Raw genomic sequence first — 16,437 nt, forward strand, 5'->3', positions numbered from 1 at the left:
CTCCCAGAAGCTGTTTTATGCAAAGTATCTCATTATTGGAATATTCTAGTGCACTGCAAGAGATCAGATCCTCTCAAGGTTCTCATCTTTATCGTGGTCACTGTCATCATTACTAGTGTTTCCTACAGGCCCACATACGTGTGGCTTCCCTGAAGGACTGGCCACATAACTTGTGGAGTCCAGTGCAAAATGAAAACACAAGTCCCCTTGTTATTAAAAACTTTGAGATGGTGACTGCAGAGCGTTAAACCAAGGACAGGGCCCTGAAGCTGGCCCTGCTCCTCTGTGTCGCTGTACTCAAAAAATACTCAAATAATCTAAGATTCTCTTGAAGAAGGACTCAGAAATTGTGTGGCAAAGAGCTCATCCAGTGAGCCTTTTGACTGCTTTCATTTATTTATTCAACAAATACCCTGTGGTTATATGACATGAGAAACTCAAGGGTTAATAATATAAAATGCCCCCTGACTAGATACTAGTATGGAATTGTGATTTTCCCGCTCCTTAAAAACATGGAACCGGCTTCATCTCACTGGCTGGCCTCAGCAGCTCAGCTCCAAGGTGAGGAGGAAAGTCCTATTTAGACAAACATATGGACACATGGGTAAATCCTGATTCCTCTATGGCCACCTCTAAGGGGAGTGTGCCTGTAACAAAAACACAGCATTTCCACGCCTACCTTAATTTTATTGCCTGCCTCCAATTGGGTTGGAACACAAGCTAGATTTCTGGGGTGGCTGGTTAGTCATTTTGAAAAGAGGAATATCTGTTTTTATGGTTCCATTCTTATGTTGTCTATTCTGGGGCCTTTCCAACCCTTTCAAATGTACTTTTTGATCACTCAAGTGTCTTTTTCTTCCTCTCTAAAGGTCTCTCTTCTTCCCTTTGGTTTCCCCTTCATCTTAAAAAGCCTATCAATAACCCAGACAAAAACAGGTCGGACATACCTGAGCTGTGGAACCAGCAAATCTTGTTCAAACCTCGCTGATGACGCTCAAGGAGAAGCCAGGGGGATGAGGACAGAGAGCCAGGACCACTGTGGGAAGTGGCGAATGCTGTCACCTCACTCTCCACGTCGGCCCAGTTGTCCCAGAGGGCTCTGGTTCCCTGGTTGATTTAACAACTCTAGGTCACTTGGAATGTAAATAATCAGTACGATAGGGCTTCCCTTCTTAAAAATCGAGGCAACAGCTCTTGCTGGCTTGGGAAAGAGGCAATTCACCCTCTGGCTCCTGCTTTGAAGCAACAGGAAAACCACCATTGACCTGCAGCTGCCGCCGTGAGGCTCCACAGTGTCCCCTTCTGGACAAACTGGTTTGGTCTTCCTGATTGCTGAACAAATTATGTGTGGACTGTGTGTGGAGAACTGGAGTCTACCTTCCTGGAAATCCACTGAGAATCTTCCGAGGGAGAGAGAAAGCACATAAAGACACGATCCATGGATGCTTGGTTCTCCCAACTAACAACGACTTCTGTATCAGAGGAAACTAGAAAGCACAGCATCTCTACTTGAATTCTACTTCCACCTCGAAAACAGCAGTTTGAATGCCCCAACTCTGAATTTAGGAAGAATCTAGCGTTTGCTGTAAAGATGATGAGGGTGGTTTCAGCTGAAGACCTTCCCATACGGCTCAGGAAGGGGATTCCATAAACTGGCCCTTCATCCAATCACAGAGTTCTCACTGAGAGTCAAGAAAGAAGACGCTGGGCAGAGCTTTTATTCTCCTGTCTCACCAGGACACAACAAATACCCTTCGACACGTCCTGCCACCAGAAAACTCCAGAAAAGAATTCTACTTCAAGAACTATAGAAATACAGAATATCTTTCTTTAAGTTACCAGAAAACACACATACCAACTATGAGACTTATTTCTAGACCCATGGCTCTTTTTTTTTTTTTCAATTACAGTTGACGTTCAATATTATATTAGTTTTAGGGGTACAGCACACTGGTTAGACATTTATATAGCTTACAAATTGACACCCCCCAGAAGTCTTGCAACCACATGGCACCATGTATAATTATTAAAATATTATATTGACTATATTCCCTACGCTATACTTTATATCCCCACAACTATTCCGTAACTACCAATTTCTACTTCTTAACCTCTTCACTTTTTCACCCATCTCCCCCAACTCCCCTCCCCTCTGGCAACCATCGGTGTGTTCTCTGTATCTATGAGTTTGTTTCTGTTTTGTTTGTTCATTTATTTTGTTTTTTTTTTTTTTTAGATTCCACATATAAGTGAAATCATATGGTATTTGTCTTTCTCTGTCTGTCTTATTTCACTTAGCATAATACCCTCTAGGTCTATCGTGTTGCAAATGGTAAGATTTCATTCTTTCTCATGGCATGGCTTTTGATCTGATCACAATAGGAACTCGGAGAAGAGAACTCTATTGGGAATGATTAAATACATTCAGAATCTCTTCAAGAGTTAAAAAGCATCAATTTAACAACAACGTTGTCAGCTTCTGAGCACTTTTCTTTTTATAAATCAGTTTTACAAGCAGTTGAACTGTTGAGCCTTGGATTTTATTCACGGATGCAATTTAAATATCATCTTTGACTTGAGAAATCCTTCGTTGAATCTGAATATCAAATTCATGCTAGCTTCTCCTCGCTTTCCTTCACAAGGAACAAGGAAAAGGAATAGGAAGACATCATTCCAAGAGGAGGCAGGAAGTCCTGAGAAAGATCGGGGGTGGGGGTGGAGGAGATAGGCTCAAAAAGTCTCATCTGATTAAATTAACATGCATTTTAAAATAACAGCAGCTCTAGGAGTTTGTAATCTTTCCCAGACAGTAGCAAGGGAACATGATTGACTGTGACAAATACATTTTTGGCTCCACAAGATGAACTGCTGCCCAACGAATTATTCCTGTAACCTACCTGAACCCTATCAACCCTTAGCAGTCAAAATGTTGGTTACTGACTGGTGGGCAGGGAAGTTCGACTGAGCACCAGAATCTTAAAAAGAGGATGTGTCCTAACAAGCAAAAGAACATAATTTCTCAATTTTGGCCCTGTTGCCCCCTTAAAACCATCCCCTTCTGCCCTCTCTACACCTTTGCGTGTCTCTTTCCCAAAGCAGACAATTAAATTACACTAACATGCATTGTGATAACGATAATAAGTTATCATTGGGACTCAAAAAAATTAATGTCATCCTGATCCTCAGAAATACCAGGATCTTTAGCAGACAGACAAGAAAACTCTTAGCACACTCTGTTAAAATGAAGTCCTGTAAGAGGACAAACTCCCTGGAGGAGGCCCAGCTCAAATGTTGCCTCTTCTGAAAGGTTTCTCTATGTCCCCACACTAAGGTGAAGGAGTGTTCAATCAAGAAATACTTATTGAGTGGAGAAAAAGGAACCTTCATACACTGCTGGTGGGACTGCAAATTGGTACAGCCACTATGGAAAACAGTATGGAGGCTTCTCAGAAAACTAAGAATTGATCTACCATAGGATCCAGCAATCCCTCCACTGGGTATTTACCCCTAAGACTTGACAACTCATATCTGAAAAGATAGCAGCATTATTCACGGTGGCCAGGACATGGAAGCAACCGAAGTGTCCTACAGTAGATGACTGGATAAAAAAACTTGGTACATATATACAATGGAATATTACGCAGCCATAAGAAATGAAATACTGCCATCTGCGACAACATGGATGGAACTTGAGATAATCATGCTAAGTGAAATAAGCCAGATAGAAAAAGTTGAAAATCACATGATATCACTTATATGAAGGATATAAACCTAAAGCAACAAATGAATGGGACAAACGAACAGAGATTCATGGACATGGATTTGTGGTTAACAGAGGGTAGGGGGTAGGGGAGGAGGGAGTAAGTAGATGGTTAAAGGGGCCCAAATATAGAGGGGTAGGGAGAGGGTGAAGTGGGTAAAGGGGATCAAATCTATGGTAGCTGAAGGAAACTGGACTTTGGGTGGTAAACACACAATAGAATATACAGATGTCAAGTGATAATGTACACCTGAAAATTATATAATTGTATTAACCAATGTTACCCCCCAAAAAATACTACAAAGCTTTAAAAAATATATATGTACAATTGTTCACAATAGTCAAAAAGTAGAAACGACCCAAATATCCATCAACAGATGAATAAATAAACAAAATGTGATATAAAAAAAGAGAGAGAGAAATACTTATTGAGTGCAAAGTTTTAGAGTCTGGGGGGTTGTAATGATGAACCAGCCCTCAGAGTGCTTATCTTCCTGAGAAAGGTAGATACCAACAAAAGGATAAATAAATAAAATACTTAAAAATTGTAATGGACGCCGTGAAGGGAGAAAACAAGAGGAATGAGGTAAGACTATGAAAAGGAGACTTGTTTTTGATGGAGTGGTAAGAGAAGACCTCCCTGGGAAAGAGAGTTTAAGCCGAGAACTAAAGGATGCTATAAGATGAGAGGGTACCAGCTGTCTGAAGAATAGCAGTAGGTGGAGGGTAAAAAGTGGTTCATACAAAGGGAATGGGTCCTAAAGTGGGCAAGACCATGGGGTATTTGACAAACTGAAAGTCAGGAGGCTGTGTGGCTTCCAGTGGAGTGATGACCGTTATCTGGGCTGATGCGATGGCCATGGCAATGGAGAGAAAAGGCCAGACTCAAGGGACGTTTTGGAGACAGAACTGAGAAAGCTTGTAGATTGGGGCTGATGGAAGGGGAAAAAAACAAACAGGGGGAATACCTATATTTCTGGCTTTGAATGTCTAGATGGATGGTACATTTACTGAGATGGGAGAATCTTGTGAGGAAGTAAGGGTGAGTCTGCAAGAGTTTCATTGTACCCATGGTGATTTCAAGATGTCTGTACACTATACAAATGGAGATGGTAATTAGGTGGTAGGATATATGAATTTGGAGCTCGGAGAAAAGGTCTGAGATAGAAATATACATTTGAGAGTTATCAGATACATGTGGTACGTAAATGCCCAAAGAGAATGAGGGCCAAAAGAATAGGGATCGAAAATGACTCCAAGGATGTTTCACAAGCTACACAAGAGTGCAAATGAAGGATTAAGAAGAGAAAGAGAAGAGTTCCAGCTAGGGGACTTAGAAAAGCTTGTGGGAGGTGGATCCCCACCTCTACCCCAGGTCAAAACAATAGCGACCACTGCTAAAATCTATCCAACTCTAGCTGGTTGACTAACAAAGCTATAGAAGTAAGGAGCTGGTGGCCCTATCTGTCACTGTACAGATCACCATGGTGGACTGCACAAATCTGGCAGTCTAGGCAGGTGACCTTTTCCTCCCTCACTGTTCTGAGTTGTCATCCCCTATACTGTGGGATCAAACGGGAAGGCCGTAGGGAGCTTTGGCCAAGTACTCACAAAGCCACCCTGCCCTGCCCTGCCCTGCTGGACCTCCAAAGCCAGCAATGGTTCTAATTCTGTCTTTCATCAGCTCGTCCCACAAAAGGTACTTAAGACCTCATCATCACAAGTCAAACCTTTCCCTTAGCATACAGACATGCTTACATCACACCTACCCTAAAACTAAAACAAATAAGCCAAAACGTAATCCTGGTCTCCCTGTATCTACTTTTGTATTTCCATCCTCTCCTTGATTGCCGCCTTTGAAAAAAAAAATTTACATTAATTTTCTCTTCACCCATTCTCAACCCACACCAGCATGGGGACAGTAGCCACCACTTTGCTCACCCTGTCCTGGCACAGGCCAGTGATGGCCTTGAAATTACTTAATCCAATAACCGCTTTTCAGCACTTACATTATTTAACTTCTCTACAGCATATGGCACTGTCACTCACTCCAAGACACCCACTCTCACTTGATTCTCCTCCTTACTTCTCAGCATCCTGTGCACCTGCATCGCTTCCCTCTCCCACCTATAGACCCTAGACTTCCCAAGGTTTCTTCCCTCGGCCCCATTTTTTTTCTAGCTTCATGATCTGTCTGGGTGATCTCATTTATTTCTATGATCATAAATACCACTCCATAAAGGGCCCACCCTTTCCCATATGTAACTGCTCAGTGAGCATCTCTACCTGGTATCCCAGCAAAAATTTATAACCCAGTACACGGAACCAAATGCATTACCTGTTCTTTCAAAATTGCCATCTCTTTCCTGAATTCCTTTTCTGCACTCTCTCCCACCTCCATTTACTCAAGCCAGAAACCAAGAGAGAGCTTTATGCCTCCCTCGTGCTCACCATTACATACATTTGGTCACTGAGTCCTTCTAAATATCCTTGGCATCTGGTAATACATATATAGGCCCTAATTTGGGCTATTATCCCCCATCTGAATCATTGTTGTCATCTAAATCATAACTGGTCTCATCCACCAGCCCCACAATTCACATTCCACCCAACATTGTTACAATGACAAAGACTTGGACATAACCTAAATATCTACCAATCAGGGACTGGTTAAATCAATTATTATAGAACCACACAGTGAACTACTATCAGATATATATAACACATGATTGTATACCCAGAGGTATTAAGTGAAAAGCAAGTTGTAAAATTATCTGTATAGAATGATATAATTTGTATATTAAGAATTGGATGTTTACATGGGCATAGAAAAATGTCTCAAAGGATAAACCAAAAAATTAGTATTTCTAGAGAATGGAATTGGGGTGGGAGGGTAGTCTTTTTTTATTTTATTTTATGCCATTCTGTAATATTTAGCTTAGTTTTGTTGTTGTTGTTTGTTTTTAGTTTCTTAATAATGTTATGTTTTTTGTTATAAGAAAATAAACACGGATCCAAAAAAATAAAAAGTTAAAAATTTTTGTTAAAAATAATTTATTTGACAGTGAATAGTGAATCCTTCATATCCCTTCATTTGGCTGAAAGTTATGTTCTATGTGCAAGATGCATGTTCTAAATGTAGATTGAATACAGTCAGTATTGTCTTTACCCATATACTGAAACCATTCATAATATCTGCCATAGTAAATAACAAATTTTTAACTTAAAAAACAGGTAAGAAAAGGACGAAAAGGCAAGTTTTAGTGTTGGCTTGCTTTACCTTCTATTACTCTACAATTGAGACATTTGAATTAAGCTGTTGTGCTAATAAAAACACAAACACATTGATAATCAATGTCCTGGTCTCAGAAAGAAAGTCAATTACTATGAGAAAATACGGGAAAATACCCACAGAGATATAGTCTACAAGGCCTTGGGTTATGTACAAAAGTGTTCTGTCTTCTCTGAACATATCTCAATATTTACCAAGGGAATAGAGCAGTGAAATGTCAACATACAAGCACCTTTGGCCAGAGATCAAGAGAATACATGACTTCTTGAATCAACAGAACAACACAATGGATGTTCCAGAAAAGGGTTATCCAGTTCACTGCCCACCTTTTTTCCAAGGTAAGGACTCCATGGGAAATAACGCTGATAGAAATGTAGAAACAGCTGCTGTCAACACAGAGAAAATCAACAATAGCTATACTCTGCTTCCCAATATATTTATCTGTTGCTCTTTGGGGCCCTTTCCATTAATTCAAGTTGATTTCCCTTTCTAAGGCAGCAATTTCAGATAACCATCCTCCAGCTGGACCAGATGCCTTGGGAAGGTCTGTAGTAAAGAGAAGGGCTTCTGTTATCAGTCTTTGGGGGCTGTGTGGGTCACAGTTAAAATTGAGGAAGGTGATGGCTGCTAAATCTCCCCATCCTTGCCCACCAGAATCCACTACCCCCTCTCGTATTTCCCCTACCACGCATTCATTTTAAGGTATAGTATTTTATTGCAGATGATAGCTTTGTGGAGGCCTGACTATTCAATTTGAAAGCATCCATACCCATTATTTTATTATCTCTCAAACATTTGAATTTGGAGTCAATAATGGATGCTATGACATGCCGCCCAGATACCTATGCCCCTGACCTTCAGGACTGAGGCATTCACTCCCCCAGCTGCCGGGAATATTGATAAGTGAAAACACTTACCAACTATATCTCTTTCCAAAGCCTTGCCCTGTATTCATCCAGGGCCATGCCCACTGCCGGAGCACAGCCTGGATCCAGTGGCTGATTGATGCAGTCGGAGAAAGGCCAGACCTCTTTCCTCAATTCTGGACCATTCCAAAGGGCCATTCTTGTACCACGGCTTCCTATGAGATGGCCCAAGCCCTTTGTTGTGACTGTTTCAACTTCCCCCTCTGCCCACCCTGGCTTCCTTCACTCTTCCTCAGGGAGTGATGCTTAGAGCTCCCCTCAATAACCTCATGCACACAAGTCTCCATTGCAGAATATTTCCTAGGACCAGCCAGCAACAATGCCTCAAACCCAGTGTATCCATGTCATGAAAAGAATCCAAATTTGTATATTCTCAGACAAATGATTCCTCCTTCATTGGAAATGGTAGCAATTAATCATGCTAAAAAAAACCAATGATCCCATCAGTGCTTCTCTTCTGTGATGATTTTACTAATTTCTGCTGATGGATGACCTTGAATTCCAGAAAAATATGAGAATAGATTCAGTCTAAATTCCATTACTTCCTACTCTATTTTTAGAAATTGGTCCCATATTTATTTTTGACAATTTTTTTAGACCATATGCTGCATCTAAATATAAAAAAATAACTGAACCGATCCCCTGGGGACCCATCAGTCCCTTTAGTGTCTGAGATGAGTGTTGTCAGCTGTTATCCATCCATTTCACCCCTAGATGAGTTTATCTAATTGTGCTTTGTTCACGTTGACTTCCATATACTCTCCTAACAAAGCTGGTTATCAGATCACAAACTGACCTTTTAGTAAAGGCTGAGATAAAAACAAAGATACAATCTGGTCTGCAGCAGTTGGCTCTGCCTGATATTTGATGGAGAAGAGTACTTTTTTTGTCTTATCTATTTTCTTTTACCTTCTCTCCCTTCCTTCACTGCAACTGCTCCTATTTGAAAGTCTCTGGTTTAGTGTCTACAAGCTGGGGTCGGATCATCCTTCTCAGTTGCCTAAACTTACTACCACTTGTTTCGGTGGCATTTTCTTTTAAATGTCACATTTCCATTTAAAGCTAGATTAACTTCTTTCTGTGATCATTGCTAACCTCTTAAATTCTTTATCATCTCTTTCTTCAGGGAAACTTGGCTATCTCGCTTCCTTTGATCAGAAGGATGGGGGACACCCACTGGAGCGAAAACAAACAAACGAAGGGAGAGCTTGTGAAATATGAAGGAAATGTGAAGAGCAAAATGTGGATAATATGAAACGGTAGAATGAGATGACAAAAAACGCAAGGCACCCAATAACAGCATAAAATCAAAATTTCTCGAAGCTTCAGTGTCTGCATCTGAGCATAATATTTCCTAGGAATTGTCCAAGGATTTAATGAAATCATATATGTATAGTCACACAGACCTGGAATAACTTCAAATAAATGGTCCTATTTTTATTTGTTTATGGCGATATCTCCGAACACTGTTGATACATGACGATCGTCTCATGAATACCAAATGATATATTTGGTAGAGACACTTTTTTTTTTTAATCAGAAGAGAATGGAATGCTGTGGGGATTGGAATTCCCTAAGGACCCAGGGGTCTCCAAAGGGAGTTCAACCACCAGTCTGGATAAAGCGCTGACATATACTGCCACCTATAGGTGATCAGCAAACTGTGCCACTCTTCAAAATACGCATACAGAAATGGCATCTAGAAGATTCCTTCCTCAATTTAAAAGGCATCCCTAGTCATAACTGTTTGCATGCACTGCAACAAACAAACAAACAAAACCCACCACCACCAACAGCAGCCCCACTCCTAAAAAGGCAGGGTTAGTAGCTGTTCTAGAAAAATGGGTAAATCACAACCCTAAACGGCCACACTTGAAAATCACATAAGGAAGGATAAATTCCATGGCCCCGCTAAATGTTCAGCTACATTCATCACTAAGAAGTGCATGCCCAAGGCTCAATATTCCAAAAGATAGGAACCATGTGGTCGTGCCCTGTGCCGTTTCAAAGCAGCACATCTGGATAAGACAATACTGTTGGCGTCCTGACAACCAGTTAAAGAGAACTTTCATTAAGAACCACCCAGAGCAAAGTTAAAGGAAATAACAAGAAGGTAAGTGGTTAAAAAGAAGAAGTAGCTGGAATTACCTTTCATGACACAGAAATGGGATTTTGAAGAATTCCTCGAATCCACAACCATTAGGTTGTGGCATACCCTGAAAGGATGGAACCCCAGCTCATTTTCTCCACAGCTGCCACAGAGAAGGAGGGCATCAAGCAGGTTACATGAGAGAGTGGTCTCAGAAAAGACTACGCCCAACCTGGAAGGCACATGCCCTGTCGCAGGAGGCAGCCATTCTGCAGCTCCAGCCGACCCTGGACCTGCAGAACTAAGCAGTGTGCCCTAGCGGTTAGGGTCACAGGTCCTAGAGCCAGGTTGCCCGGGTGTAAGGTCTGGCTTTGCCACTCGCTACCTGTGAAATCTTAGGCAAGTTACTTAGTTTCTGTGTCTCAGTTTCCATGCTCATAAAATGGGGAGAATGATAGACTCTGTGCATCATTGTTGTGGAGATTAAAATAAACTAATACGTGTTAAGTGTTTAAAACAATGCTGGGCTGTAACAACTCAATAAATAGTACCAAGACAAAAGGGCAAGTCCTTTGTCATCAGATCTGCCAATTTTTGAGAGAAGCCAGAATCGAGATTGTTTTTCAGGGGGAATATTTTTTTAAGTATAAATAAATAATTCAAACATTTTCAAAGTCCTGTGTGAGCCAAAAAATACATGCCCGGGGGCCACATCTGGCACCCAGGCATCCAATGTCACATGCGTAGTGCTGTGGGAAGGGCGAAGCTGGGGAGGCAAACAAGCCGCAGACCCACTGCCAACTTTGCCACCAGCTCTGTGTTCCTGACAGCACAGTGGCTGAGAAGCTGGGATGGCAGGAGCACGTGACAGAAAGTCCTGTGCCAGATTACGAACAGCAAGTGACAGATGGCCCTCCTGACCAAATGTAACAGAAGAAAGTACTCTCGGCAATTTAAATGAAGCCTCTAATATATACAGGGGGTGAAGGGGTAAACTGTCTCCCTCCTGGTCCCCAGGGACTTCATTCAAGGTCTTTAACATGTACCATCATCTATCCTATAGGGAGCCGGGATTGACACAGACGAAGTCCAGCCACCAAAATAGAGTTCATTCCCTTCATTTCATTTTTAAAAGACCGTCCTTGCTCAATGAGCCTATAATCCAAAGCAGCTGCCAAGATTGCCGAAAACACCAGACGGCAGTTCAGCAGACAGCCGTCATATCTGCTCGTCGAAGTGAGAAATTTGATAAATACGTGAATGAAAGATAAGTAAATAAATATCAACACCATTGAAAAATAAAAATTAAAAAGATTCCAAAGGACTACAAAAATTAGTTATTCTTTTTAAAAGTTTAGCGATCTACGCTTTTCTTCCTTCTTTAATACAGCTGGCCCATTGTCTTCTCTGCCATTGTTTGAAGCCAAGCAGATTTATAATGAGATGCTAGTCCTTTTCTATCCTACTGACAAATATGCTGCCCATCTGCCTCCAATCAATGATGGAGCACGTGGAGATAGAACAGTGAGATATTTTTAAATACTCCTTTAATTAATTCATTCCAAGGACTCGGTGCTTCGTGTGTTGAGGGGTGAGGGGCAGGCAGAGGGAGGAGACAGCAAGCACAGGATCGATCGTAAATAAAGAGATTTGCCTTAATCTGGATTCTAAAACCCTTGCTATGAAACATCCTGCTTGCCCCCAACAAGCTGTTAAGAGCACAGAAGAGAAGACGGCAAGCAAGACGGTGTATAGCATTTGTGAGATTTTTCAGATTTCGAGGACAAGTTCTTAAAATGCAAACAAAACTAAAACGTTTTCTTGAGAATGACTCTTCTGTCTCCCATTGCTTAGAAGAGTTTAAAATATCGGTGTCTTAATTTGATTAAAATACCTCTAGCAGGCGATTGAAATGGAGTAGATTCAGTTTATTCTGAGAGGCATGCCAGTCCCATGGGGATTAAAATCACTATGGAAAACAATTTAGTATGCCTTTAAAAGGGGGGAAACCAGACACGGGGCATTGTGTGACACGGCCATGGAGGAAGGTGGGGAGGGGAGATTTCCACCGGAATCAACAAACCTGTGTTGCGCTTCAAACTGTGAAAAGGCTTTGCAACCCTGGATCTGTAGGATTTATGGCATACTGACCCAGAAATCTAACACTTCACTATTAATATTGCTTCTCCCTGCTGCCGAAGCACCATCTCTTAAGGACTTTTCCTTGTCTGACAATTCCCTTCAATCTGACCAAAGGAGATGTCACCGTCCAGTGCTGCATAAAAGAGGATAAGAAGTGGCCATTGAGACTGATGCACAGACCCGTCTTTTGGTTTTTAATATCCTGGCTTTTCCATTTTGCAAGCTTTATTTGGATTTAGGAATTATTTCTTGAGAATTAAGCTTTCAATCACTCACAAGAGGGTGTCTTAGCCAACATGAAATGGCCTTCTCACAATTCCATGATAGCTATTTTACCCAAGGAGGCTGATTTTTATATTCTTGAAAATGAGAAAACGAGAAATGAAAACCGCAGCCAAGCCTGAGGCATGCAATATGCGAACCCCTCTGGACCCCAAACCCCATGCCCTCCACTCCCTCCACCATAAGCCAACCCCACCGGCTCTTACTCCAAATGACCTCACCTCATTCCCGGGGAGGAGGGAGAAGGCAATCGTTATGTTTTGCTTTTGTTTGCTTGAAATAATAAATCCAGAGGTCTCCCTTGCCAGGGTTTTTCTCTTGTCAGCAGTTTTCTGTTTCACTTGCTTTCTAAGTCAGACTGAAACCCAAGCCCCCGTGGTTGGCTTTCGCCCTGACCCCTTGCTCCTGGGAGCTTATCAGAAGACAGATCACCTTGGGTTCCTGACATACACGGTGCCCTAGCCCCCTCCCACCCCCAAGGACGTATTTCTAAAATGCCTGCCTCTGCAGCATCGAGGCCTGCCACTATAACTCGGTCAATAATAGACACTGGCTTGTCTGCCACCAACTACTTATAATCTGTTTCCAATCTGGGTCAGGGACCTAAAACCATAATTCTAGCCATGTCAGGGGATTCAGAAAAAAAAAGAATATTCAACTATCAAATTAGACCTTGCTTTGCAAGAAAATACTTCTCAGGGCCTGGGAACTACCAGAGTCCACTTTTGACTTTTATAGAAACTGGATGCTAATAATCTCAATTCCAAAAAAAATCAGAAACCTCAAATAACCAGACTGTGTTTGAGTATGCTTTGCAAAGACTAAGTGCACAGGCTGATATTAAGAATATTCCAAAAAGCAATTTGCAGGGTGTGTATGCCAAAGGTCTGAGAGAAAGCCGGTAATCTCCTGCACCAGACATGCCTAGTACACCCTTCAGCGATAACTGATATTTCCAGGCGATTATCCCAAAGTTTTGCCAAGTCCTGGAATCTTCCTGAAAAGATATTACATTCTATATCCTTTATTCTTAAAGCCCATTTTCACTGGACCACCTACTTCAGTTACTGAAAGAATCAAATGTGATGTTGTACACACATGAGCTTTGAAAGTGGAGTGCTAAACAAATATAAGATATTACTATTGCTTCTAATAATTCTTTAAAAATTGGTAATCGACATAGGGTGCTGACTGTAACTATATCGCCAAATAATTGGTAACCAAAATGTTCAGTTTACCATACTATCCCATCCCCCAAACATTCTGGATCAAAGAGAGTTGAACTGAAAATACGTACATCGAAAACATATAATAACCCATACTGCTGTTTTTGCTTCCTTCTTAGCAATGTATGTTTCAAGGAAACAATTTCAACATCATTAGAAGGCAATGGCTAACAAAGGAGACCAGCCTGAGGATTCTTGGTGAATTTCCCTTGATGACACACATTAACCAAAGACACCAGAAGAGGAAAGAGATCCTCACCAAACCATATGAACAATTTACTAATCAAAGTCCTCAACAGGAGCCAGCTTTCTAAAAGCCAGCTCCCAGACCCTTAATGTCTTTCTTTGTAGCCCCTGGCATGCGAGATCTACCCATCAAATACTCAGTAAATGTAGCTGGAAGAAGAGATGGAAGAAAGGAAAGACCAGGTTTTCTGAGAATGTCACTTGCTCATCAGTTACTGCTCTGAAACGATAATGGGTCCTAGGTCTTTCCATATTTGCTTCCCAGCCTTTCAAATTTTCTCAACTCTTTCATCTCCTATATACAAGTTCCCTTGACCAATTTCTTAGTAATTACCCACAGTGCACAAATATGGCATTAACTGAATGTGTGTCTTTTAAAAATATCAAAAATCACTTCTGCTCTATACTTAATGTCAAATCATTTGGCAGCTCTCATTTAGGACAAAGGTGAGATAAACACGATTTGGGGATTTCTGTTGTCTTAACCTCTCCTTTCACTATCTGGCCATCAAAATATGGAGTGAGCGGGATGCAGGATTTGAAAGGCTACCATCATCCCTTCCTTTCACAGATGTGTCCCAACCTAGCCTTTACGAGCAGAGTAAATCTAGAAGGGCTTTGAAGGCAGCCAGAAATGCCTTAATATCTTTTCTAATATGAAAAACTTTAATTAAACAGGGGAAGGCACTGAGTTTGAGCCATGTGGGCTCTTAATATTTGATTCCAGAGATCTGTTTTAGCACAATATCCCACCCTCCCTGTAAATGGTGTCTTTCTGGAGCATCTTTTTGGAGAAACAATAATCAAAAAGGTCCAAACTGCTGAACTGTTAGGATGAAAAGAAAGAAGAAATATGCTACCTCAAGATGCCAGACCCCTTTGGAAGGACTCCAAGGGACAGAAAAGGGATGAGTTCTTCTCTTAAACACAGACAGTTTTAGAAATATTTCCCCTTTGTTGGAGGTTGGGGTCTAGAGATCGGTCTTTGAAACCAGTTCTTCACTCCTACTTAAAGACACCCATTCCCCCCAAACAAGCTGAGGAGTTGGTAAAAGTATTAAAGAGAAACTATGGAAAGCGCCAGCACCAAGAACTCCACCTGTGCGCAGGGACTCTGCTGATATTTGCTTTCCATACAACATGGGTCCAGTGATGGGATCAAGTGGCTACTGCAATTTTGTGACTTAACCAAAGAGCTGAGCTCCCCAACCAGTCTTTTTATTTCTACTCAGGTTCCACCGAGCAGAAAAAGTTTTCTGGGAGATACCGGTCCAGGGATTTTGTTCCAGACCCTTCCTTTAAGGTCTGACTATTCGAGGGATCCTTTTGCCCCTTGTAGCCCTGTCTCCCTTTTGCTACAGATAAGTAAGCTGTCCTTACTTATCGCTGAGAACAGTCTCCATCCAACTGCAGCCTCTGGAGGCAGGAGGCGACTCCACAACCGCAGGCTGAATAGGGAAGCCGACGCTATCCCGCTAGAGTCTGGGGAGTCCTGTGCCTGCCCAAAATCACTTATTTTCCCGCCTCTTCCCGGGAAGCACCCAAATCTCTTCCACTCTTCCTTGGAGCTGGCCAGGGAGATTCCGCCATCCAGGGACAAGGAGCAATCAGTGCAGGCCGGGCATCTATTCAGTAGCGACCTGCAAATCTGACATTCAAGGCCGCGCGCGCCAGTCCTCGCCCCGCCCCGCCCTGGTACCCGCTCATTCATCCAGGCGGGTCCCCACCTTCCAGCCTGCGCGCCGCTCCAAGCGCCGCTTCCCGGGCAATGTCTGCCGCTCACACAGTGCCCAATCTCTTATTGTTTTTAAATCTCAAAAGTAATCTCAAGAGAATTTTTTTCGCCACACTTTTTCACGCCCCCATCGTACCCTTTTAATAAAATAAAACAATCCTCCATCTCTCACATCTTCAAAGGGTTAAAATGCAAGCTTCGCGAAAGAAAATCCATCCCCTCGCCACCATCCCACCCCCAGCCATAGCTCCGCCACCGTCTCCGAAATCCAGAGCCGACGTCTCTCTGTCCCTGTCCCGGATAGGGCGCCACCACCCGAGCGCGCCCCCCGCTTTCCTGCGGGTCCAGAGAAAAGCCCCCTCACCCTTCCGTGGATGCCATGGCCTGGGGAACGCCCCCTCCTCTTCGGCACAATCCTGCAGCGGCGGGCGAGGGAGTGAGCGGAGGCCGGGGTGAGCGCGCGAGAGAAGCCGAGTGCGGTATTTAAGGGGGAGCCTCTCCCCGCCTTCCACCGCCCCCCCCCCCTTGGGTAAGCCCTTTAGCGCCTCTACGCGCGCTGGAGGCTCCTGCGGGCGCTAATCCGCGTCTCCGCTCTCCTCTGTGCGCGTCCCGCGCTCTCTTAGGCCCGCCTAGCTGGCACTTGGCGGGGCGTTCTGGGGGCTCGGAAGGTGGCTCCCCGGAGAGAGCACCGCCCCCCGGACTGCGGGAGGGTGCGCGGGAAAGGTGCGCCGCGGCCACA

General features: G+C 42.8%; 1 protein-coding gene across 4 annotated transcripts in view; it reads right to left on the reverse strand.

Moving 5' to 3' along the window:
* The window catches only part of SLC1A2 (solute carrier family 1 member 2), a 142,052-nt gene extending 125,780 nt beyond the window's left edge, over positions 1 to 16,272 (reverse strand). For 2 of the 4 annotated variants that reach the window (XM_015586303.2, XM_006908032.3), the window contains exon 1: positions 16,063 to 16,271. In XM_015586303.2, the coding sequence (XP_015441789.1) occupies positions 16,063 to 16,079 (17 nt within the window). In that variant the 5' untranslated portion in view covers positions 16,080 to 16,271. Of the gene's footprint in view, positions 1 to 947; positions 1,075 to 16,062 lie in introns of those variants that run through there. The other 2 variants (XM_025044164.1, XM_025044163.1) reach the window with 2 other exon arrangements.
* Positions 16,273 to 16,437: the final 165 nt, after the last annotated feature.

Source organism: Pteropus alecto, unplaced genomic scaffold, assembly GCF_000325575.1.
Source record: "Pteropus alecto unplaced genomic scaffold, ASM32557v1 scaffold71, whole genome shotgun sequence".
NCBI lineage: Eukaryota > Metazoa > Chordata > Mammalia > Chiroptera > Pteropodidae > Pteropus > Pteropus alecto.